This window comes from Malaclemys terrapin, chromosome 4 (assembly GCF_027887155.1).
Source record: "Malaclemys terrapin pileata isolate rMalTer1 chromosome 4, rMalTer1.hap1, whole genome shotgun sequence".
Classification (NCBI taxonomy): Eukaryota; Metazoa; Chordata; order Testudines; family Emydidae; genus Malaclemys; species Malaclemys terrapin.
Genome location: NC_071508.1, coordinates 110,032,571 through 110,057,005, shown reverse-complemented (window position 1 = coordinate 110,057,005; position 24,435 = coordinate 110,032,571). Strand labels below are relative to the sequence as shown.

At 38.4% G+C, this 24,435-nt stretch overlaps 1 protein-coding gene across 6 annotated transcripts in view; it reads right to left on the bottom strand.

Annotated features, from left to right (window-relative positions):
* Positions 1 to 24,435, bottom strand: part of MIA2 (MIA SH3 domain ER export factor 2) — a 60,697-nt gene that overhangs the window by 12,157 nt on the left and 24,105 nt on the right. For 5 of the 6 annotated variants that reach the window (XM_054025497.1, XM_054025498.1, XM_054025495.1 and 2 more), the window contains 14 exons: positions 18,791 to 18,812; positions 18,578 to 18,666; positions 18,015 to 18,086; positions 17,125 to 17,235; positions 14,688 to 14,759; positions 14,251 to 14,355; positions 9,564 to 9,686; positions 8,874 to 8,985; positions 8,345 to 8,391; positions 7,808 to 7,898; positions 6,213 to 6,351; positions 3,087 to 3,188; positions 1,829 to 1,889; positions 1,468 to 1,503 (listed from right to left, as the gene is read on the bottom strand). In XM_054025497.1, the coding sequence (XP_053881472.1) occupies positions 1,468 to 1,503; positions 1,829 to 1,889; positions 3,087 to 3,188; positions 6,213 to 6,351; positions 7,808 to 7,898; positions 8,345 to 8,391; positions 8,874 to 8,985; positions 9,564 to 9,686; positions 14,251 to 14,355; positions 14,688 to 14,759; positions 17,125 to 17,235; positions 18,015 to 18,086; positions 18,578 to 18,666; positions 18,791 to 18,812 (1,182 nt within the window). The remainder of the gene's footprint in view (positions 1 to 1,467; positions 1,504 to 1,828; positions 1,890 to 3,086; positions 3,189 to 6,212; positions 6,352 to 7,807; positions 7,899 to 8,344; positions 8,392 to 8,873; positions 8,986 to 9,563; positions 9,687 to 14,250; positions 14,356 to 14,687; positions 14,760 to 17,124; positions 17,236 to 18,014; positions 18,087 to 18,577; positions 18,667 to 18,790; positions 18,813 to 24,435) is intronic. The other variant, XM_054025496.1, reaches the window with a different exon arrangement.

The window sequence follows — 24,435 nt, the reverse complement described above, 5'->3', positions numbered from 1 at the left end:
TTATCACGTACTTTTTAGGAAAGTGCAAAAGGTACATATACTGGATTTCACCAACAAAATATTTTTAATAACCATCCACATAGAAAACACATACTAGGAAATTCTGACTTAGAGGAGGTTGAAACTCCTAGATATTTTTCACAATCAGTGTAAGTTATTAGCAGTTCCACTGAAGTCAATAGTTAAAACTAACATGATCAGAATCAGTCTTATGTGGAATTTTAAGAGGCTACACCCCACATCAGATTTTTGCCGTATTTAAAAATAGTGCAAATCAAAGGAAGCCAAGTAGTAAAGTTACTAATACTATTGACCTTACAGAATCCAAAACTAGCATTATAAACTGATTGTAATCTTAACAGACAGCAAATGTGTAAACTTAAGTAAGATCTCAAGTTAAAACAAGATCAAATAATGTTAGATGTTAATTATTCTTTTTAATGTCTTCAGAAGAACGGTACAATAACAATTAATGAAAAAATCCTGAAAAGATTCTTTGTTTCAGAAGTAAGTGATAGTGGATGAATTTCAAATAAAGAGCACGCAAATGAAAAAAATCAAAAGTTTGTATCTAACAGTGAAGGGAAGAGGGGATGAAGTACGGTCTTTTGTTCTTTTCTTGAATAAAACACACTTACTTTAGGGCCAAACTATTCCCACAGTTACATGCACACAACTCTGACTTCAATGGAAGCTGCATGTGAATATCCGATGGCAGAATCTAACCTTACCTATCCTGACTTATAGATTCTTTGAGGCACACATTAAAATTGGCCATGGGGAAAACAAACAAAAACCCCACACCATTCAAAATTATAAGCAAGTTTTAAGACCTAAATAAGATCTATTTGAAAACTTGCAAAAAAGTACACTGGCTAGGGCGGTATGGGGAGTACCCTAGCATAGAGTCCCATTAACACATCAATAGGATTCTCTCCTATGTAGACCCCTTTGCAAGATTGAAGTATTTATTAGTAGTGAGAGATTTTCATTTTCTAGTTTAAGAGAAGAGATAAATGGATTTTGCAATAATATTCTTACAAAAAAAAGCAATGGAGCAGAATGTTATCACAGGACAAAATGTCTTTTACTATTAGATAAAGGCAGAACAGTACAGCCAGGGAATTTATTAAAATGCCATTGAAACAAAGCCAAAAAGTTTATTTACAAAAACATCAAAATTATTAAATAACATCTTGTTCCAGTTATATATATAGCAAGTGATTTTCTTTAATTCTGCCAGAATGTTACAGACTTGGTTTAATTACTACAGCTATTTTATCTGATAAAACTATTCATTAAATATTTTTGTTAGTAGGTTTCTGAATGACAGACAAGTCTTCAGGTTTTTTGTCTGTAAACACCCCACTAAAGTTAAGGTATAATGCAGTCTGTTCAGCAGACAGTTAGAAAAATTACAGTACTCTTCAATGACAGAGCTGAGAAATGTTAATATTTGGAACTTACCCAGTTATCGTGAGCTTTTTTCTCATGTGAATTAATCTATTAAAGAGAGATATGCATAGAATACCTTTAAAATAACACATTCAACTGACACAAAAAAATAAATTAAGACTTCAAGGCTGTTTTCTGATACATGAACAGGCCCCCAGAGTTTAAATTGAGAAGTTATACTCTGACTCAAAAATACCACCCACTTAGTAGTCTTTGCTAATTGTAATTTATATCAAGGTATGTCAGATAAAATTACCCAAATAAAGCCAAATGCAGTACTGCAAGCAGCTCTAAAGCAGTAGTTTCAAGTTGAAAGTCAACTGTTACATTCCTGAGTATGGCAAAATGCCAGTTAAGTCAATAAAGTATATACCTGACTCTGATAAGAATGAATGGTTCTGTCTAGCTCTTCTTCTAGATCTTTTGCTTGTTGTCTGTAATAAAAATGTTACAGAATACAATTTTAAATATGAATACCACCACAGATAGTGACACTGCAAATAAATAACTCTGAGTTTATACACAAACAACACTATTGTTACCTATGACCAAGGCCTAATTAAAAAAGGAATAATAAAAAGAGGGGAGTGGGAAGGAGAGAGAGATCCTAGGCCCTGTTAAAGTGGTGCAAAGAAGACTGGAAAAGGTGGTCTAAGTGACAAGCTGAAGATTTCTCTGGCATAAGGGAAATCCTCCAGTGATGTAGAGCCAGCAGAGTCTGCCCTACTCTTTGCTGCGCTCTGCTAAAGTAGGTATTTTTGCATACCTGCAGTTACCAGCTGCCAGAGTTGTCCCTTGAGGGTCATTAGAGACTTGAGGGCTGCTACATGTTGCACTAGGGACCAAAATGACCCAGGAAAAGGGAACATAAAAGGTAATATAAGGCCATCTTTCTTCAACCCCCCACCCACACCTCCTCCTTCAGACCCTGTGTTAAACACAGCTCAGCCACACCCAAAGATTAAGCCCAAGGTAAGCACAGATTTTAATTATGTTCCACTACTTGCAATATCCTCTTAGAAACTTTAAAATAAAATTTCCCTACTACTTCATATTTTGCCTAAATACGAAAGGACAGATTGTGTTTTGCTACTCCTTGATGCCAACCCTGGCTTTTATATGCAGTTATTGTGGAACAGGTGGGCCATGGAGTTTTTTATAGCACATTGGGGGGCGGGGGGGGGGGGGCGGGAGGCCTCAAAAAGAACAAGGTTGAGAAACCTCTGTTCTAAAGAATCAGTCATCAAATTGTGCTCAAAAAGTCACCAACTTCCAAGGGGAGTAAAGGTTCAAGAATCATGCCATTCTTTGGTAACCTCAAAGACAAACTATCCTACTTTAATTATAACAAAATTTTAAGATTCTACACACTGATGGAAGAAGAGAGCCTGCCACTAGGCACTTGAGTGTCATGTGTATTTATCATCACACACACACACACACAGAATAATTCATTTGTATAAGCTAGCATAACTATAGAAAGCATCGAAATTGGGGGGGGGTGGATGGTGAGTGTGAGAGACAGAATATATTCCGTAACAATGCATTATAATAAGTAAATTTACTAATTCTCTTGTGGATTTTGTAAACTTTAGAGCAAATGCCAACAGTAAATAAAAATTTGTAAATACCTGTAAAAGTTTAGTTCTTCAGCAGCATGATTAATTTTCTCATCTACTTTAGACAGTTTTTCTTCTTTCTGTAACCGTTCTCTCTCTTCTACTGTTAGTTTCCTTTAACACACAGACAGTATGGTTAGCTGTACCTCAAATAATAATTTCACAGTTATTCTCTCAAAGAGATTATTTAGTGTGATATTCACCCACAGTAGCAGAAAGAGGTTGTGGTGTGTAACTATAGTGTTTTTATATTTGTTTACATAGCTCATTCGTCATTAATTATTAAAATCTGGAACAGTAAGATAATACCAGGACTATCACTGCACTCAAATAATTCCGATGCACACAAGGCAGCTCTGCAGAACATCCATAACGATTAGTCCAGCCCATAGGCTAGAATAGGAACCATTAATCATTCTCCCCTATACATGGGTTCTTGGCCACTAGGCTGCATAAATGTGGACCTACTAGTCATGCCCTAGCCTCTCCCCAAATCCACTTATATAGTGGGCTATTCAAACCAATGCAGAGCCCAGCCTTCTCGCCTCTCCTCCAACGGACTTGTCATCACTAAGACGACCCCACACTCCCTGCGTGCATTTATGTTAACTAGCTACCATGTGTGACAAATGCAAATGTTCTCATCCACACTAGGATTTTATCATGCGTTAGTTGCCACATGGTTAAACAAAAAGACACTTTTCCTAGTGTGCACACCCTGAGTTTTCCATTCCCCTCTGTATCTGTTTTCAGCCACGCCCTCTGTAGTGCACTGGGGTTTCCCCAGTCCCTGCTAGAAGTGGTGAACTTCAACCTTAATGCACAGTCAATTGCCCAGGGGGGTAAAAAAGCAACAAATGCCACCCACCTGCCTCAACAAGGGGGGGAACTTGTTGGGGCCAGTGGCGAAGGGGGATAGTCTCAGCAGCAAGAGAGGAGACACTCGCTTAGGAACACCAGGTAGCTCCTCCCCACTTGGGAGTCTCTGGCATCAACTGGCCAGCTGGGGGAGGAGTGTTAATTAGCCAGCATTCCCCAGCTCCCAGGATTTAACCTGAAATAGGGACCATGTGGAACCTCTTTCAGCTCCATTCCAGCAGCCCCACCCTACCCACCCTGAACTAGGAATGAGAAGCGGCATGACAGATGCTGTGGGTCTAGCCAACCACCTGTCTGGATATCAGAAGTAATTTTTTCCCCCTTGGAACAGCTTGCAAGGGACCAGGGAGTTCACCCCCCCCCCCCCCCATCTTCCTCACAGCACCTTCAAAACCACAGCAGATTAAGTAGGAAAGTGTTTAGAATCTAACTGAGGTAATTGGTTTGTGTTATTAATTATTTGCAACTTGCAGTAAGTTAAAAGGATAAAATGAACTGTTCCCAGGAAGTAAACGTCCTGGAATTTGGTGATAGGCCTTGAACTCATGGAATAAGGCCAAGGTCCCCACCCTTCTGCATGCTCTGTCCCGATGGGCCCCCCCCCCCCCGCAGGCAGGTGCTAGCACTCAGAGAGCTAAATTCAGGGCAGTAGTCTGAGGAGAGCCTATCCCAAGTTAGGAGTTATATTGTAAGGAGCCCTGTAACCCCTGCACTGGAATCAATTAAATGCTTAGTATAGGCAAGCTTGGGTGATGGGCAGGTAGCTCCCCTCCTCTGTGCTATTAAAAGTGCAGCCTGCCTCTTAATTCCATGCATGTGTCTGTCCTCATTTCACCACTGTGTCCACTTCTGCTGTTGTGAATACAACCAAACAGTTTTATTTGCTATTTGGTTCTTCTTAAGAGGCTATGGATTGGAGGGTTGCTTTTGTCTCTTTCCTAATTCTTTAAAATATTTTTATTTTGAAGTATCTAGAACAAAACCCATTTACTCCAATTATGTGAGAGAGAATTTCACCTTTGATATAGCATGGGATGAATAGACTGTCAGTGGATAATCACATCTTAGTGCCATGGTACTTAAACTTATTTGCTTTGCTGTAATATTGTATATGTTCAAATCGGCAACCACTGATACTGTGACAACATCCTTTGTTTATACAAAAATGACTGATGCATATTTAATTTTTTTTCTGAAAAATGTCAGTATAGGATGGTGACAGTTGCAAACCATTTCACTATTGAATGACTGTCCTAGCCAATTGATAGGGTTAATAGGCCTATTTAAGTTTCAAAAGGCACTTAAATGCCTTTGAAATTTTACCTTTCCTTCTTCTCTAAACCAAAGGCCAGTTTATCCATAATTACAACTTTTAAAAATGTATTGTACTTCTCAGTATGCTGGTTTTTGCCTGCCCAAAGTTGCTTCAGCCGTTGTAGGTAAATACAGGAAAACCTCAGAGTTACAACCACCTCAGGAATGGAGGTTATTCATAACTCTGAAATGTTCATAAAACTGAACAAAATGTATGGCTGTTCTTTCAAAAGTTTACAACTGAACATTGATTTAATACAGCTTTGAAACTTTACTATGCGGAAGAAAAATGCTGTTTTTCCTTTATTTTCTAGTAGTTAAAAGTACTATACTGAAATTGCCTTTCCTCCCTCACCCCCATCCCTGCTGCTGCCCGATTGTGTACTTCCAGTTCCAAATGAGGTGTGTAGTTGACTGGTCAGTTTGTAACTCTAAGGTTAGACTGTAACGGTCAGCTCTTTAACCGGCTGAAATAGGCTATAATTTGGTACAACACACTTTTGCACACAAGCACATTTAAAAATAATACCCCCTCAACTGTTCCCATAAAACAGTTACAGTGATAAATACACAAGAGGTATACAGTCCCTTCTTATCCAAGCATTTCAAGATTAGTATCATGGACTTTCCTGATATTTCGTCCATCACTTCAAAAATTAATAATAATCAAACCCGTATCTAAAAAACATGTAAAAAAATCTGTTTGTTTATTCAGCTACATATCAGTTTACCACAAACCTGAGTGTTTGTGGTAAACTGAAAATAATGTACTTTCAGCCAAATTATAAGGAATCTGGTTGATATAAACTACAGTTGATATGACAATTATCTGTCAACAAGTTCTCAAATTTGTTGATATGTTTAAACTGAAAAGTCAAATGATTTCCCAATCTTCCCTTAATCAATCATTAAATGCTTAATGTAAAAACATAATGGTATCAGTACCTGTGTAGTTTCATTTCATTTTCTTGATATAGCTCGGTCATTACTTTAAGCTTTTGCTGAAGCTTTTGAAGTTCACTTTCAAAATGTGCGTTTTCAGAATGCAAGGAGACTTGCTCACTTTGGAGGTTTTCAATGCGTTCTGTCAAAGTTAGAGAAAGCTGAATAATGCGCATAGTTTATGAAGTTAAAACAAAATCATAATATCTTAGAAAGTATAAACACTGCAAGTCAAGGACCTTAAAGTTTTATTAATGAAGGCCTGTTTGACATTTGGGAAGTAACACAGGGAGACATCTTCCTACCTACAGTCCATAGAATACTGTTTGGTTTTTTGCATTGTGATCGATTTCCACAGACTGCACAATTGAGAAATAGTATTGCTTACTGGTCTTAGTACAGGACAGGGAGTCAGGAGTTCTGAATACTTCTTCCAGATTTAACACATACTTGGTATGACTTTGGCTTAGTTACTTAAGCTCTGTTTCCCCATCTGTGGTTGGACTGGCTCAGAAAGCCAGTACTTTTCTCTGGAGGATGCCATTTTGAAATCCATAGTCTAAACTTTCAGGTTTTCTATTATTATTATTTGTTTAAGTGTGCTCAAGATGACAAGCAGCATGAACAATAGTTCACAGAAGTGTAGAAATGCACCATTCATCCCAGTTGGGGTTAACCCTGAAGCATCATGATAGTTAACAACATGGAGCAAGGAGATAATTTAAATATCAATCTCCTTATTTATTCAGTTACAAACCGTGCTTCCTTTCAATATATTTAAGCCTCTGAATTTCAAAGGCCCGAATGGGGAAAAAGGCTACAGTCAGTCTAGAAGGACATCTATCTGATGGGTCAGCATAGGAGATCCTTAAAAGTTAGAGGGGAAAAATTGCTGCATTAGAGGATAGAATCATCCAAAAGTCCACCAGGCATAAGGCATTTAAAACTGAGTCCAATTTTCTGCTGATAGTGTTATTTAGGTTACAGGCATTGGCTAATTAGATGCAAGTTGTATAAAACTGCACTAATTTTATTTTAAAAATATATTTCCTTAGAACGAAGTCTTTGTAGAATTTGTCCAAAGGAAAAGAGGTGACTATGTACTTTCCAGGCAAGAGTATTTTTTAGAAGAAAGTAATGTTGTTTTTCAACTAAATATAATTAACTAATCACTACTTGATTAGAAATGTATTTCACAATTAAACATCCCATTGTTTATATCTAAATCTTTTATAATGAAAGCCATTAGACATATTTTCAATAGCAATATTGAAAATAGATTTTCAGTATATTTATTTTGAGTGACAACTGTTGCATTTCCAGTTGAAGTGGAGTAACAAATTAAAAATGGCATCAAAGCAGTCTATATTATTACTGTAGTTTTAGCCACTTAACCTTTTAAGACCAATTTTTTAGAACTGGTTAAGTCACTTCAATTCAAATTTAATGGATTTTTATCTAACTGAATAAAGCTGTTAGTGTAAACTTAATATTTTTTCTACAAAAATTGAATGAATAAGCCAGAGTTATTTAGGGACATGAATAGCTTCTCTTATTTAAAAATAGCAGTTTGTTTTAAAACAAAATAATGTAATTACGTTTAAGTTCTTCTTTAGCTTTATCTTCATCTGCCAGTTTTAAATATACTTGATTTCTTTCTGCTTCCAGGGTTTTTAAACAAGCGTTTAACTATATTAAAATAAAATAAAAGGGAAATTAAGTGTGAGAACATTACTGCAGGAAAAAGACTTAATGCTACTTGACTGCATTTCTCAGATAATACAATACTAAAGTAAGAATGTTATGTTATGGCTGTAACATTAATTGACTGATGCTTGGAAATGCAATCAGCTAATACTCTATTTCAGAAGGACAGGGCAGGTTGCATTCATTCTAGACCCTGGCAAAGAAAAAAAAAAAGTGTCAATTAAGATTTTTAAAGTATGATAAAAAAAAAATTAGGAAAAAAAAAATACCCTAAACTTTGTTTACATTGATACAATTATTTATGTCCATTACTAGACATAACATGGCATATACTTTAAATAGCAGTTTTCTTTATTCCTCATTTTTTCCTCTGACTTCATCCCTCCAAACTTTTAAAAATCAGTACATCATAAGGTGTTACTACATACCTTCGCAGCATAGATCAACTTCTTTATAGTTCGTTTTTGCTGATCATCTAATTAAGAGCATAAACAGAAAGAAGAACAGTGAAATCACAAACAGCACTGTGATATGTTTTGACTGGAATGTACACTTACTACTCCTAATTACTGAATATTTTTCATAAAAATTAGCTTTGGCTTCCACCACACTAAATACAATGTGACATACTCTGTGTGGAAAGGAAAAATTAAAGTTGACTCTCTGAGACATTAACACAGGCTGACTTCTTCCCCAGCTGACTAAGCATCAACTGAGCTGACTGAGGAAAAAATGGCAATGCAGGATGCGCGTTTAGTATTCTGGAGCAGCACATTTGCAAACCATATTAGCATGCAGGGTTAAGAAATCCACCTTCTACCTTTAACAAATTAATGTAATTACAAGCTTTGTGTGAGGTCTAGTTATTTTCTTTTCCCAATTAACCTATATTTGGGGTGGGGGGGGGGAGGAGAGAAGAGGGAGGAGGGCTTAGATAAGAAGTTGTCCTGATTGTACCTAAAAGCTCACCATTTTCTGTTATATCAACATCCCAATGGTTATCTTCAGTGTTGTCTTCTCCTATTGCTATGCTCCAGTCTTTCATCTTCAATAAACATTCTGTCAATGACTAGATATTACCAAAAATAAATAAAATTAAAATCCAAAATGAAATATAGGCAGTGAAACTTTGACTACCACACTAAGTCATATTTTCAAACTTTTGCTGTACTTTATTACTTTCTCATTAATGTATTAAATTAGCCTGCTAGCTATCTAGGATTCTACATGTTCCACTACTTACCCATTAAAACACAGGCAAGAAGCAGGACAACAGGGGGGCACCACTAAAGGCTCTTAATGATGCTCATTGGGATATCCGAAGAGTTCTGTATTTTTTATACATATAAAGTGTCTGCAAAGTGAAGAATCTTTTAGACTGCAAGTATTCCTATTTATTTCAAATTTTAGATTCTAGGAGTCTGTAGCCTTTGGACAGTGGACTCAATGAATTCAAACCTCAACCTAAGCAGCTTTGTTTTCTGCCCCCGGGGGGGGGGGGGGGGGGAAATAGAGAAAGAGCAGGAGAATAAGAAAAACTAAAAATAAGTTAATGCAAGAAGCAAACTGAGACAGCTTAACATCTTCTCATCCTAATATTTAGCATCTCCTATAAACACAAAGTCAATGTTAAATACAGCAGTTTACCTTGACTTGACTTTCCTTGTTTTTCAGAGCTTCTTCCATATCTGCTTTAGATGATTCAAACATTTTTGTTTGTTCATTTAGTTCACTAAATCGTTCACCCCATCCTTCAGCTTCTTGTAAAAGCTAAAAAAAAAAAAAAAAAAAGTGTACCAGATCAATAAGACAATCTATCACAAGTTGCAAATCAAGAGTAATCACCCAGTGTTTTTCACATTTCAACAATAATTAGCCATATGTACATTGTACTCATAGGCAGCATATCTGGCATGAGTGTCTTGAAACCCCACCACCACATGTCCATGAGAACTAAACAAAAGTGTAATGTTGAAGAGCTTAACAGTGAAACATTTTATATTATTGTACTGTTCTCTAACTAATTACACTAGACAGCTAGTGCAGCTGTCTAATTAGTTACTAGGATATCTAAAAACAAGTTTAGCTGAATACTTCAATCAATATTTTAGATAAAACATACAGAATGTAAAGAAGCCAATCAAAATAAAATATTGAATTTTTGGCTAATAATCACCCAGATTCCTGGGAATAGGTTGAAGAGAAAAGACATTAATTTCCCACACTCTCTCCTTAAGCTACAGCACTTGTTCCCTTTTCAGCCTAAGGGAACTGTGAGAGGGAAGTATCAGAGGGGTAGCCGTGTTAGTCTGAATCTGTAAAAAGCAACAGAGGGTCCTGTGGCACCTTTGAGACTAACAGAAGTACTGGGAGCATAAGCTTTCGTGGGTAAGAACCTCACTTCTTCAGATGCAAGACTTGCATCTGAAGAAGTGAGGTTCTTACCCACGAAAGCTTATGCTCCCAGTACTTCTGTTAGTCTCAAAGGTGCCACAGGACCCTCTGTTTTGTGAGAGGGAAGTGTACCATTAATGTTTTTATTTAGATCTTGGAAGTTCTCTATTGAATAAAATAAATGGGGTAGCTATTTAATTCACCACGTAACCCACAGATTTTTTCCTAACAATTATTTTTTCCACTTAATACCATATGGTGAAAATATATTTTAAGGGACATGTTGCTGCTAATCAAAGTCATGAGACTCTATGTAAGCAGACACTGAATGCTAAAAATACTGTAGCTAGCCTTTTGTTAATTAGAAGGGCAGCCAGGTTGTGAAGGTTTTGGGACTACATTAACAATTTTACAGGAATATTTCATTTTCAGAAGTGTCCTACAAAAAACAAGGAATAGACTTTGCAATCCTAGTTTGTTAAAATAAATGTAATGTCAGCTAATTGAACCACACCTGCATATATTATAAGAACTGAAGCAAATTTGTTCTTTAAGAACAGCATATTCAATATAAAAACCTCAAACTATTTCTCAGAATTTTTCAAAAGATTCATTTGCCTATTGTTCATCCTCAACTGGAATCTTTAAACATACCAGGTTTACAGAGTGGAGTGACTAATCCATTTTAATCAGACAAAAGAACATTTGATTCTATGTAGCTGGCAGTTAAATGGGGAACCCTCATGCAAGAATACAAGCAAGTCTAAATTTCAGCTTGCCAAAGATAAGCAATTCAAAAGACATAATAAAACAGAGGTGATGTGTAAACTTGGAAGGATTCGATTTTTATCAGAATCAGTAAATGTCCATTTCACTATACACACAAAGCAAAGAAGATATTCCCATAGATAACAGAAATTTACAGAAAGCCAAAGAAAGAAAACTGTTGGTTGAGAACAGAGTTTGATTTAAGGTTATTTACTTTGTATATCTTGACACGTGATGTTGACAATTTATATTTTAACAGTTAAAGCTTTTAAACTTTAATCTTAACATCTGCTTTCATTAGCTATTGTCTGATTCCCCCCATTTAAATTATCACACCTGTGGGAAAATAGAAAAAAAATGCTTAAAAATAACCATTGATATTGTCCATCAAAATTATTAAAAAAAAAATTAACTCTGCCATGCCCATTTATGTCATAAAATAAAGTGAATGATAAGTCACCTGACACAGCATGTGCCCTTTCAAGTAATAAGTCATATGCTAGTCATAAACTAGAGAAGTGAAAAATGAAGAGAAAGTTTTCATTTCTGAAACAACACAGCTGTTACTACTAAATCCCCTTCACTGATAAGCAACTAAACTTTAAAAATACATTCTATATAAGTCAAAAGAAACAGTGAACCAAAGCAGATTCTTGTACACCATAAGGATTACAGCAGACGGAAAGGACAAGGATTCTGCAGTGAGGTAAAGCAGTATGCTTTCCTAGCTTTCTAATTAGAAAAAAATAGTGTAATAAATGTTTATAAACGTTTGTCCTGTTCAAACTAAGATGTTTAATCCTGTCTTTGGCAGATCATTAATCTATTCAGAGGGTAGCAGATCTGTTATAGTTATGGAGATGATGTGCCAGAGGATTATGACCCATCTGTGTAAAAGGACCAAGGAAGAAAGTACACTGATTTCCATGAACAAAAAACACACTTCTGTTACCTTTTGAGTGAAAATGAAATTCCATCTTAAAAAAAAAAAAAAAAAGACACATACACACACACACACACACACAGAACTAAAAGGGACGTGTATGTTATACCAAAGAAAACCAAATTATTTGCTTACAATGTTTTCATTAGGGAAAAAAAAAAAAAAAAAACAAGCAAGGCAGACAATTTTAATTTCCTTTTCTGATTGGTCTATTAGTAAGGTCTTTTTTCCCCCCCAACAGGGAGAATACCAAATATGATACAAGAGTGAAAGAAGTTGAGGCATGCACTATTCATTAAAAATTTCAACACAAATCTCTAAGTACACTAGATGTCCTGGTGTTCAGTGTGTCATTCAAGTTTATTTTACCTAGAAGGAATTCCAAAACGATTACTGTAAAGGAGTCAATTATGACCTTATGAAAACTGCTGAAAACAGATTTTGATGTGTGTAAAATTATTAAATATAAAGTTACATGATTTTCAGCATTTAGTATTGTCTTGCTTAAAGGTCCCTTTTTACAGAGGAGAAGCAGCAAAAGAACATCCTCATTCAAAGTCCTCTTGGGTTCAAAAAATTGAAACAGCAACAAGGTATTCATGTCACAAAGATAAGAGACACTGCTCTGTTCACTTTTTTAATTAGGCACTGCTTCTCTGACCTTAGTACATTATTTCAAGTATTGTAAAGGGTGCAATTAGGAATAAAGACCAAAGGAATGGACTTATTCTCATATACTTTATTTGCTTTAACTTTCTTCCAATGGTTTCCTCTTCTCCTTATAACCAAGTTACCTGATCCACTATCCTCTCTACAATTATTACTTTAAATCAACTACTACTCTGTTCACTCTTGCATACGACGTTTGTCTGTTTTGCCAACAACTTAACATATCAAAAAATGAATCTCATCTTCTACCACCACCACAGTTCCACTCTCACTGTTGATAACAGAGCTTTATGAGACCAGAATTTCCCTCCCCTGGAAAATTTCACATTTCCAAAAATACTGTTCTGAATTAAAAGAGAAAATCTGATATGAAAAGTTTTCTGTGGAACAATTTTCAAACGAACCAAAATGGAATTTTTTAAAATGGTCCCGGCAATCCGAGGATCCCAGCTCTGCAGAAGCCCACCTGGCACGTTGTGGTGAAGCCAGGAAGTCCTGGAAGCCCAGGTTCCCCAGCAGCTAACCAGGCTGGCTACCAAGAAGCCCTGGCTCTCAAGCTCCCCACCAGGCAAGCTGCCAAGGAGTTGGGCAGCTGAGCAGGAAACCAGGTAAGTTTCTGGCAAACTGGTTTCTGTCAAAGTCTACATATTTCAGCAGAGCATTTCAGTTTTGACTAATTGGCATTTTCAGATAGAAAAATGTTTTGTTGGAACATTTCTGACCAGCTCTAGTTGATCATTCCAACATCCTACCCAGGCCTGCAACTTCTGTGTCATTCTGAACTCTATTCTCTTTTTTTCCCCCCCACCATAAAGCTGATGAACCATTCCTCTTCTGGTTTACAGCAACTAAAACTCCTTGTTCACTGCCTGGTTTCTCTCTTGCCTAACTACTCCAGCGCCCTCCTATCTGGCCTTCCCACTTCTTCCACTGCTCTCCTACATTCTGTCCCAAATGCTACTACAGTAACAGTATTTTCCTCACCTGCCACTCTGCTAAGTTATTCTCCTATTTAAACCCTGTCTTTGTCTCTGCCATCTGTATCAAGTTCAAGCTTCTGGTGGCCACTTCTGTGGAGTACCTCAACTATGTACTTGCCTAAATCTTTATTCTCATTTCTTCCAAAACCTCTTTTTTCTCAGCAAAAACTTTTCCCATCTCCTTTGTATTCTTCTCTCAATATCAGTGTGTTGCTTTTTTTCATGCTGCCCTTTATGGGTGGAACAAGTATTTCACACATTACTTATTAAGTTTTCTTCTCTCACTCATACACATTCCATATAGCCTTTTGGGAGAGAGATCAATCCAAGGAAATTATTTAAAATAAGTTATTCCAACATAACAAGACATTCTAAAAATATATATAAGAACATAGTATTCCTGAAGGGGGGGGGGGGGGGGGCGTGGGAGAAGAGACAGCGCACACACACACACACAATCTCCTGGATCATTTAGTTATGTTCAATTTGATGATGGACTCCTCAGAGCAGGGATCGTATCTTTAGTTATGTGGAAAGTGCCATGCATACCTACAATACTACATAACTAGGAAGAACTTACCTGTTTCTCGCTTTCCTGAAGATGACAATTTTCCTGTACTGCATCTTGGACAGAGGTCTCAAGTCTCTCTTTATTAATGTGAAATACTTTTAATGTGGTCTTGGCCTAAATGAAATAGAAGAAAGCAAACTGCTTCAACAGTATATTTGAAGATCCAAAAGCTTGTTGCCGTTTACAATAAATTTCTTGGCAATGTGTGTTTTATAATTGTGTACTAACAAAATAAAGTGTAATTGTGCTTTTCAATTAATGGTAACTGCCACACTCTTTTGTAAAATGAATCAGCTACCACATACCAAAAAGTAGGACTGAGCCCTAGAAGACGAGTATTGATACTCATGTCAAGTCATTCCTCGGAGTATTTATTTGTGATGAAACAATTTATTTTAGTAATTGATTTTCCTAATTTGAACAAAAACCTCAGATATTGGACTTACTTCTGCCACTTGTGACTGGATAGATTTTGCTTCATTTTCTAAAGATTCCATTCTTCTCTGTATTTCCGCCATCTGCAAAGCCATAATATTTATTTTCATACAAGTTCTTCCAGAAGTTTGGTTGAAACTTTTTAGCAAAACTAATTTTGAGATAAATGTTCAGTAAATGCTACTAAAATGTATTCCTGTAAAAATCTCTCTTTTTAAATTTTAAGGATTGTCTTTTGCAGGCCTGACAATACCAGTTTTCTTTTCAAAGATTTTCCTTAAGGAAGATTTTTTGACTGTACGATAGTGACATATGATTACATACTAATACCTTCTTTTTACCTTTCTTGTAACATACTGTTTCTTTTTACAATGCTTATAATATGTGTATTACATCCACTGTCTGAGATATTGGAGAATCATTAATTAATCCATTTTCCTAAAAGTATTTTAGGAAAGGATTTTCCATATGCGGGATATTTAAAATGTCTGCTGAGTGGGCCTCCAACTATTATTCTTTTACTAGGGTTACCATATTTCAACAAGCAAAAAAGAGGACGGGAGGAGCCCCGCCCTAGCCCCGCCCCTGCCCCTCCCACTTCCCGCCCCCCCAGAACCCCCAACCCTCCCCCCGTTCCTTGTCCCCTGACTGCCCCCTCCTGGGACCCCTGCCCCTAACTGCCCCCCGGGACTCCACTCCCTATCTAAGCCTCCTTGCCTCTTGTCCCCTGACTGCCCCAACCCTTATCCACACCCCCACCCCCAGACAGACCCCTGGGACTCCCACGCCCCATCCAACCACTCCCCACCCCCTGACAGCCCCCCCCAGAACTCCCAACCCATCTAAACCCCTCTGCTCCCTGTCCCCTGACTGCTCCGATCCCTCTCCCCACTCCTGCCCCCTGACAGCTCCCCCCCAGAACTCCCAGCCCCCTACCCCCCGCTCCTTGTCCCCTGACTGCCCCCTCCTGGGACCCCTGCTCCTAACTGCCCTCCAGAACCCCACCCCCTACCTAAGACTCCCTGTTCCTTGTCCCCTAACTGCCCCCTCCTAAGACCCCCCCCCCCCCAACTGCCCCCCAGGACCCTACCCCCTACCTGTACCCTGACTGCCCAAAACTTTCTCCACTCCCCTCCAAAAGCCCCCCCCCCGTTTCTTGACTGCCCCCTCCAGAACCTCCCTGTCCCTTCTCCTGCCCCCCCTTACCCTGCTGCTCAGAACAGGGCGTTGGGCTCTGTGCCAGCCAGACACATGGCTGAGCTCCCCTGCACAACACAAAACCCGGTCCCTGGCCCTGCACAGGGTTGCCGGAGCGGGCTGCAGGAGGAGGAGCTGCCGGCCGGCTCAGAATGCAGGGGGGGGGGGTGGGAGGAGGAAGCTGCTCCGGAGTCCAGCCCGGGACTTTCCTGCAGCCCTCCCAGCCGCTCGCTCTGCCGGGGGAGGGGGAAATCCCGGACATTGTGAGTGCTTTACAAATTCCCCCCGGACGCTATTTTTAGCACACAAAAGGAGGACATGTCCGGGTAAATCCGGACGAATGGTAACCCTACTTTTACAGCTTTTTAAAAAGTGTAAGTGTTCACTGAATTTAGCACTCTTACAAATCCCTTTGTCAATTAGTTCATAAAGTAACATCACTGGCATCACAGGCAAGGAAGAGACCATAATTCATAAGGGCTCTATGGTTGCTTTTATACAGCCCGATAAACAGCAGTTCTGGGGGCTTCCCTAATTATATAGCTAGAGAAGTTATTCTGAGAAGAAGTACTTCTCCCTTGATAGGAACCACAAAATGCTGGTTTCAGCATTATCTACCCAGACAAGACTGCCCCCCACTTCCTGAATATCCCCAAGATGGAAGCAAGTTACATTGGCTGACAATAAGCATCATCAATGGTAAACAGCACAACATTGTAGAGGAAGGTGGAGAATGGGGAAAAACAAGATTACTTGTTTATAAATGAGCCAAAAAAACAAAAACAAAAAACACCAGCATTTTTGGAGGTTCTACAAAAATGATTCCCCACAGTCAGCACAGAACGTTTTGTTTTCTAAATAAAAAGAAAGTTAAAATTCAGAGAACTTTCTCCACATCATACATTCTAAAGTTTATTTGGAAGCATTAAATAAACTGCAAAGAAAGTAAAATAATAATATCACTTAATTGTTAAACAAGTCTTTTCTTACCCTTGCTATCTAGGACATTCAATGTACAGCTGTATCTTTAGCCCCTAAATATTTGCATGTTAGTTCCTGAACCTTAACTACCTGGGATTATCCCTTGAATGATTTTTAAAACAAATTAAAAAAAGGAATAAAAACAAACAAAAAACTGCTTTTCAGGAAATGTCTTCTCAGAGAAATAACTGATTATACACAAACATAACATGTTCAGATTTTTAAAACCAAGTTATCTGAATATGATGAAGTGTTTTTTCTGAACCTTACCAAGTCATCCTGTTCTGATCGCTTAGACTTCTCTTCTTCCAGCTCTTTTTCTAAATTCTCTATTTCATCCTTGAGTGCAGTGTTTGACCTGTTCAGTTTTTCACAGGTTGCCTAAAACAAGTAATTTTGATAGTTAACCTATAGAAATTTTACAGTTCTAAAGTAATTAAATACAGGTGTGTATAGTGTATTTTTATGGAACACTTTAATAATCTACAGAGGGGCAACAGGGCCTCAGAAGTTAGATCTCAATGCAGCCTTGTTTAAAGTAGGGATTAAATCACTTACGTATGAATAGTCTTATTCCCAGCCTTACAGCATTTACTCCAAGTACAGAATGAATTTAAATAAATTTATCAATTTATTAGTTATATACACATTTTAATAGCCCCATGAGAAGTATGGGGAGACCAGGCTTTTATGGAATCCTCTATCAAATAAGTTCGATTTTTGAGATCTACAAATTGATTCATTTCTAGATTATAGCAACATGCAAGATGCATGCTATTTTAAGTTATTAGTGTGCATTTCTGAATCAGAACTATTAGTCAATTTTGAAAATTTATGCTGCAATATTTATCATACAATGTATTTTTTTTCAAAACATTGTGGTACACATTTGATTCTGCATCAGTCATTTGAGGGGTTTGCATAACTATTTTACAGGATGTGACCTATGGGAAGCAGGCAGAGAAAGCTATCTGCATAATTATTTGCTCCAAAATTAAATTGCCTGCATAACTGATCCACTCCATAATTAATTCACTGGCTCATTTGATGCTGGTTTGAGAAACCCTGGATCAGCAAAACAATTCCACAGATTTAAAAAACACACCACCACTTTGACACCTTCAGTTTTTCCTGAAACACCACTTTTAGTCTGTTTTTACCTCAATATGTGATGTATTTGATGACTCTTTCAGAAGACTGGCATCCTTTAGAGATGATTCTAAGTCTTCATACTGAAAGGGATACTTGATATCAAAATGTATGCAAGATCAAAAATTGTTTTAAAAAATTAAATTAATTTATGATTAAGTTTAAAACACTAAGGGATGGATTTTTTAAAAGTATTTAGGCACACTAGACGTTAATTCCCAATGGGCGTTAGTGGGATTTTCAGAAGGGTCTACGTGCATCTTCAGGTGCCTAAGTATCTTTAAAAATCTAGCCCTAGGAAGGTTAGCACGTAGTGCATAAAAGCAAAACATCTAGGAGTATATTTCCAATGCAGCATACTGTATTATAATTTAAGAGCAGAATGCATTAAAATCTGTATCACATTTAAAAGAATTTCAACTAAGGGGGAAAAAACCCAAGAATTTCAAGATCATAAATATAAGCTTTTAATATTTACATTTAAATAAAGCTTCTGTTGCTCAAAACAACAACGGCTCAGTATGCTAAAAAACATACATTGGACGAGGAGAAGGAGAATAAAAATAAGAGTTACCTCTTTCTTGTGGAGACTAAGTTTTTCAAGAACTTCGCATTTCTCTTTAATTAGTTCAGCAACTTTACTGGCAAGCTGTTTTTCCCTTCCTACGAAGAACAGTAGCTTCATTTTGTAACATTCAAGTTATTAAAAACTATCATAACAATAATTAAAAACTAACAGTGTAGCTAGAAACATACTCCACAGAAACAATAAGGAAAGTTAACTTACCTATATAAAGTCTGCTTCTAACCTAAAACAAAAAGAACAAGCACTGAAATTTGTCTATTACGTTACACAGCTTGCAAGGATAACACTATTCAGTTTTTAGCCTCATTTTCTCTGCGTTCTTTACTTAACATTACAATGTTTACTTAATCTACAGTAACTGTGGTTCTCTGTGATGTTGTAGTCAGCATGGATCCCACCATAGGTGTGCATCCATCTCACATATATGAAACTGAAGGTGTTTGAATAGCAGTGTCTGTTGGGGCTGCGCACAAGTTCTGTGCCTCCTCACGCTCCCATACGAGTCCATAAAGGGTGGGGCCGCCACAACTCCCCCTCGCCAATTCCCTTGCCATTTAAAGCAGTGATAGCTGAGGAATCTGAAAAGCAGGTGTGAAAGGTGGGTTGTGGGATCCACGCTACATTCATCTTGAAGAACAAGAGTTACTACAGGGTAGGTAATGTTCTCTCTTTTTTGAGTATTCATCAGTGTGGATCCCACTGTAGGTGACTCACGAGCAATATTATCCCTAGCTAACAGAGGTGAGGCATTTCAGTTGCATCAGTCAAACAGTGATTGAAGTACTGCTCCTGAACTTGGTATCTGACCCAGCTGGCATGCCTACTGCATGTTTAACAAAAGTCAGCGGGTTGCTCCATATTGCAGATCTCAGAGACTGACAGGCAGAAGATGCTGCCAGTTCCCTGGTTGAGTATGCCTTGACATTCGGAGGGAGAGCATGTAGCTTTTTCTCCAGGTGTTGAGGGAGGTTTCAGAAAAAAGAATGGCAAGGTAACTGATTCTTCAGGTGGAATTGCGAAACTGCCTAAGGAATGAACTGGGGTGTGCCAGTACCACCTTGTCTATATGGACGGATATGCAAAGTGTAGAGTTGCCACCTGTCCAGATTTTCCCAGGATCATTGCCTTTCCCCCCCTACCCCTTCTCAGGTAGCTGACCTGGGAAATCTGGAAGAGTGCTCGAGTATACACTACCAACTGTCCAGTTTTATGGGCCAAGGATCATCTCAGATGTCCTGTATTTTTGTACCTCAGAGGTGGCAACCCTAGTAAGATGGTCTGGCCATGAGGGCTTGGAGCTCAGTGACTCCCCACGCTGAGGTGATGGCAACCAGAAAGACAGTTTTGATGGTAAATAAATGTACTGAGCAATCTGACAGTGGTTCTAAAGGAGTCAACCTGTGGAACTCATTGCCAGGGGATGCAGTGAAGGCCAACAGTATAACTGGGTTTAAAAAAAAATTAGCTAAGTTCATAGAGGATAGTTCATCATTAGCTAAGATGGTCAGGGATAAAATCCCATGCTTTATGTATCCCTAAACCTTTGACTGCCAGAAGCTGGGACTGGATGACAGAGGATGGATCACTCAATAATTGCGCTGTTCTGTTCATTCCCTCTGAAGCATCTGGCACTGGTCACTGTTTGAAGTCAGGATACTGGGCTACATGGACCATAAGAATGGCCATATAGGATCACACCTATGTTCTTATGAGTCTCCAGGAATTTCAGGAGGACAATGTTGAGGGCCTACGTGGGAGTCAGTCTAACCAGAGAGTAAATATGAAGGAGGCCCTTGAGGAAATTTTGATATTGTCAAATGTGAGATCCAGAATGACTGTACCAGAGCGTGACACACCAATATTGCTGCAAGATGGACTTGAGAGAGAGAGATAAATGCTAGTCTAGCATGTTTCAGGTGCAACAGATAGAGGCCTTGACACTGAAGCTCCGTGACTACTGGGTCTAGATCAAGTTGGGCTATCTGTATGAAAAATCTTTGCCATTTTGAGGAGCAAGTATTCCTAACGGAAGGTTTCCCACTTTGTAGGAGGACTTCCCGAATCTATAGGCAGCAGTTTCTGCCAGCAGTGCTCAGCCATCCAACGAACGCATCAAGTGCGATGACTGCAGATCTGAGTTGAGTATCTGACCCTGGTTCTGAGATGATATGTCTGGACAGGTTACGAGATGTACGAGTCTGTGCTTGTGGAATGACACTGAGTTCTGCCCAGAATCCACAACTCCGTGTTTGGAGCGCCCTCTTTCAGTCCTTGGACTTGAGTACTGGAGGTGCTGAGACCAGTGCTGGGTCTTTTCTTGGTGCATCGCTTGTGGCTAGATTGGGCAATGTACTGGGAGATCTGTACAGGTGGGTCTAGCTGCCAATGCTCAGTTCAGATGGGTCAATACAGATCACAGTGGTCATATGTTGAAATATCAAGAGTTCTGAAGGTTTGTAGAAGATTTTGAGAAGATTCAGCAAAACCTAGTGGGTTAGACAGTCACAGATTAGAAGGAACGCAGAGTGACTGCAATCCTCTCTCTTAATGCCCTTGTACAGGAGCACAAGATGCATGCACAGTGTAAACACACACTATTGTTAAAAAAAAAAAAAGGGGGGGGGGGAGTGACTTGAATGGAAGAAGTTCATTGACACCTACAGTGGGACTATACTGTCACATACTCTAAGAAGAAATATCCTTATGTTGATAATCTGTTAGCCAGGTAGGACAGCTAGGATCAAGGATAGATGAGAGACCCTAGGCCAGTGATACTCAATTAGAGTGGGCCAATTTCAGAATTTTATTACAAGAGGCGGGCCATTTGCGCAGAAGGCTGATAAAATAAAAAAAAAATAAAAAAAAAAAATGAACACTTCAGCTGCCAATAAAGACTTTGATTGCAACGTAAGTATTAGTGTTTCTATCTTTTAACAACAATTATAAATCAGCACAATTACCTGTGTTTGTTACAATCTTTAGCAAGCTTTGTGAAGAGTGACACAGTCCTGTGGCACCTTATAGACTAACAGACGTATTGGAGCATAAGCTTTCATGGGTGAATACGAACTGGGTATTCACTCACGAAAGCTTATGCTCCAATACATCTGTTAGTCTATAAGGTGCCACAGGACTCTTTGTTGCTTTTTACAGATCCAGACTAACACAGCTACCCCTCCGTGATTTGTCAAGAGTGTTTTGTAGGAGGTCAGAGCAAGGAGTATGCACTGGTGAAGAAGCTCATCTGTCAGGTGATTGCGGTATTGGCCTTTTATAACGTTCACGATAGAAAACCCAGATTTGCAGAGGTACACTGATCCGAACACTGTTAAAAGATAGATGGATAGATTCTGACTATTCTGAAACGGGTCAGCATATTGAGTCCACAAATCACAAAGTCCCACTTCTCTGACTTTTGCCTTCGAGACATCTGAGCTCTGGAGCCTTTGCCTTTCAATTAGAAATTGTAAGGCAGTTTCATTAATTGAATCAAAAATGTTCTTTGCTTCAGAAGGGCAAAGTCCATTGGCAGAGACAATAAACGGATCACAAACAAAAGCAAATCCTTTGGAATTTTAAAATTCTCAAATTGCATTTTAAAATTTTTGATCAGACTGCTTAGAAATTCTTGCATCATTTTCATTGAAGTTTCATCTGTAGCAACAACACACAATGTGGGGAACTGCAACATCTTTCCTGTCAAAGATTTCAAGACTCCTCTGAAAGGCACACACTTTTTCAAACATATCCCTGGAAGGAATTCAAGTGACCAGTAATATCACACAGAAAAGCTACCTGTGACATAGAGGGGACATCATTCATAAATTCCAGGAACTCACAAGCCTTACTGGTCTTGTGGTTTGAAAGAAATTCTATTATTTCTTTTTGAAGCACACAAAACCTCTCTAATATACACCCCTACTTAACCAGCAAACGTCACCGTGCTGCAACAGGACTGAATTCATCTGAAATGTCTTGTAAAAGAGCTTTAAAAAAATGTTGCAAGCTAGAAGTTGAGCGTATGTAGTTCACCAATCTCATCACAATACTGTTCCCCCCCCCCCCCCCTTCAAGTCTCCAGATACCTTACCGCACAGGACAGACTGGTGAATGATGCAGTGAAGTGTATTTAATGAAAGATGTACCACTGCCAACTGTGAAGCAAAGCCTTTCTCTTTCCCTGACATGGAACGACTTCAGTCCGTAACAAGCAAATTTACTTTCTGCAGATCTAAGCCATTTTTTTTTCCTTCTTCAAAAAAGCCTTTTACCTTTTCAAAAGTGATCTCTCCTGTGGTGTATGTTTCTAATGGTACTAAGCACAAAAATTCTTCCTTAGATTTCATGATGGTGAAATTTTTAAACAGACAGCAATAGCTGGGCAGTATCACTTAAATCACTTGATTTGTTCACTGCAAGAGTCATGTATTTGGTGTTTTTTAAACCAGAAAGCAGAGCTGACAAACAATCCTTGTAGATTACCTCTAAACTTCGCACTGCCATGGAATCAGACAGGATAACTGGTTTCACACGGTTCACAATGTCATTTTTTTTATCTCTTGGAAAAAGGTCCTCCAGTATTTCCAACGTGCACTTCTTCACAAACTCAGCATCCAGGAAAGGCTTCTTCTTTTTAGCTAGTACCAACATTATTCTAAGAGAAGCAGCTGTTGCTTTTTCCTGTACAGTCACTGATGTGTTTAAATGAGGTGGCATAAAAAAAAAAAAAAAAAAAAGAAAATCCGCTGTCCAGTTTGGGTTAAAAGCTCAGGTTTTGCTGTTGACTTTGCAATACCATACCATGCCACCCTTACTTCTGCACTGCTGCTGGCAGTGGCGCTTCCCTCAGAGCTGGGTTACTAAGAAAGTCATAGGCAAATGACAGGCAGCACATCACAGTTTGTGAATTTAATTATAAACATTTTTTAAGGTGAGCTAGCAGGCCACACAGGAAACCTTGGTGGGCCACATTTGGCCCGCATGCCACCTATTGAGTATCACTGCTTTAGGTCAGTGAAGATTACTGACATTGGACATGTGCGCTTTGGAAACACAAGAAATCAAACAATCCATTATTACATCACAACACCCTGCACAGGAAGTTTCTAAGGCAGCCAGGGAGATAATTGTGTCAATCACTGAAACAGGACAGGATGCTGAATGGACTAATATGTCCAAAATTAAAAGTGTTGTAATTTTGCACACCTACAGGAGCTCTCTCAGACATAATTTCTGCTTCACTGATCCAAAACAAAAAGACCTACATGTAACACACAAACATCAAATGATGATATTTCATTTTAGGATCAAAGGGATATTAGAATTATTTTCAAACAAAAAAAAAAAGATCCTGCAGCTCAAATGATGGAAGTTATTAACACTTTGTACCACATCTTGAAACACAGGAATCACTACATTTACCACTGAAATGCAGCTACTTCTTATGCACAGTACTGCAGCTACTTAAAAATCAAACAGACACTACACAGTAGTTTAGGTCAGCAAGTTAAGAAAATTTAATCCATTTTGAACTGTAGGGATAATTTAGGATGTTATTACTCTCATCGGAATTTGACCAGCACAAAGCTTGCACAAGTGTCATTAGATTTTCAATAAGTTTGTGTGGCCAAGAATCTCCATATTATGTTCCTCTAAAAGAACAGTGCTCCCCAGCAACATATTGAGACATTGGTTCAGTACTGCAACATACTAAATCACCAATATCACTTCCTGAAGCATCCTGAACTTTTCTAGGCAGTCTCCCATCCAAGTTGGGCCTGCTCCTACTTATCCTGCAAGATATGACAAGATATCACAATCCTAGCTGGTATAGCTATAACCAAATA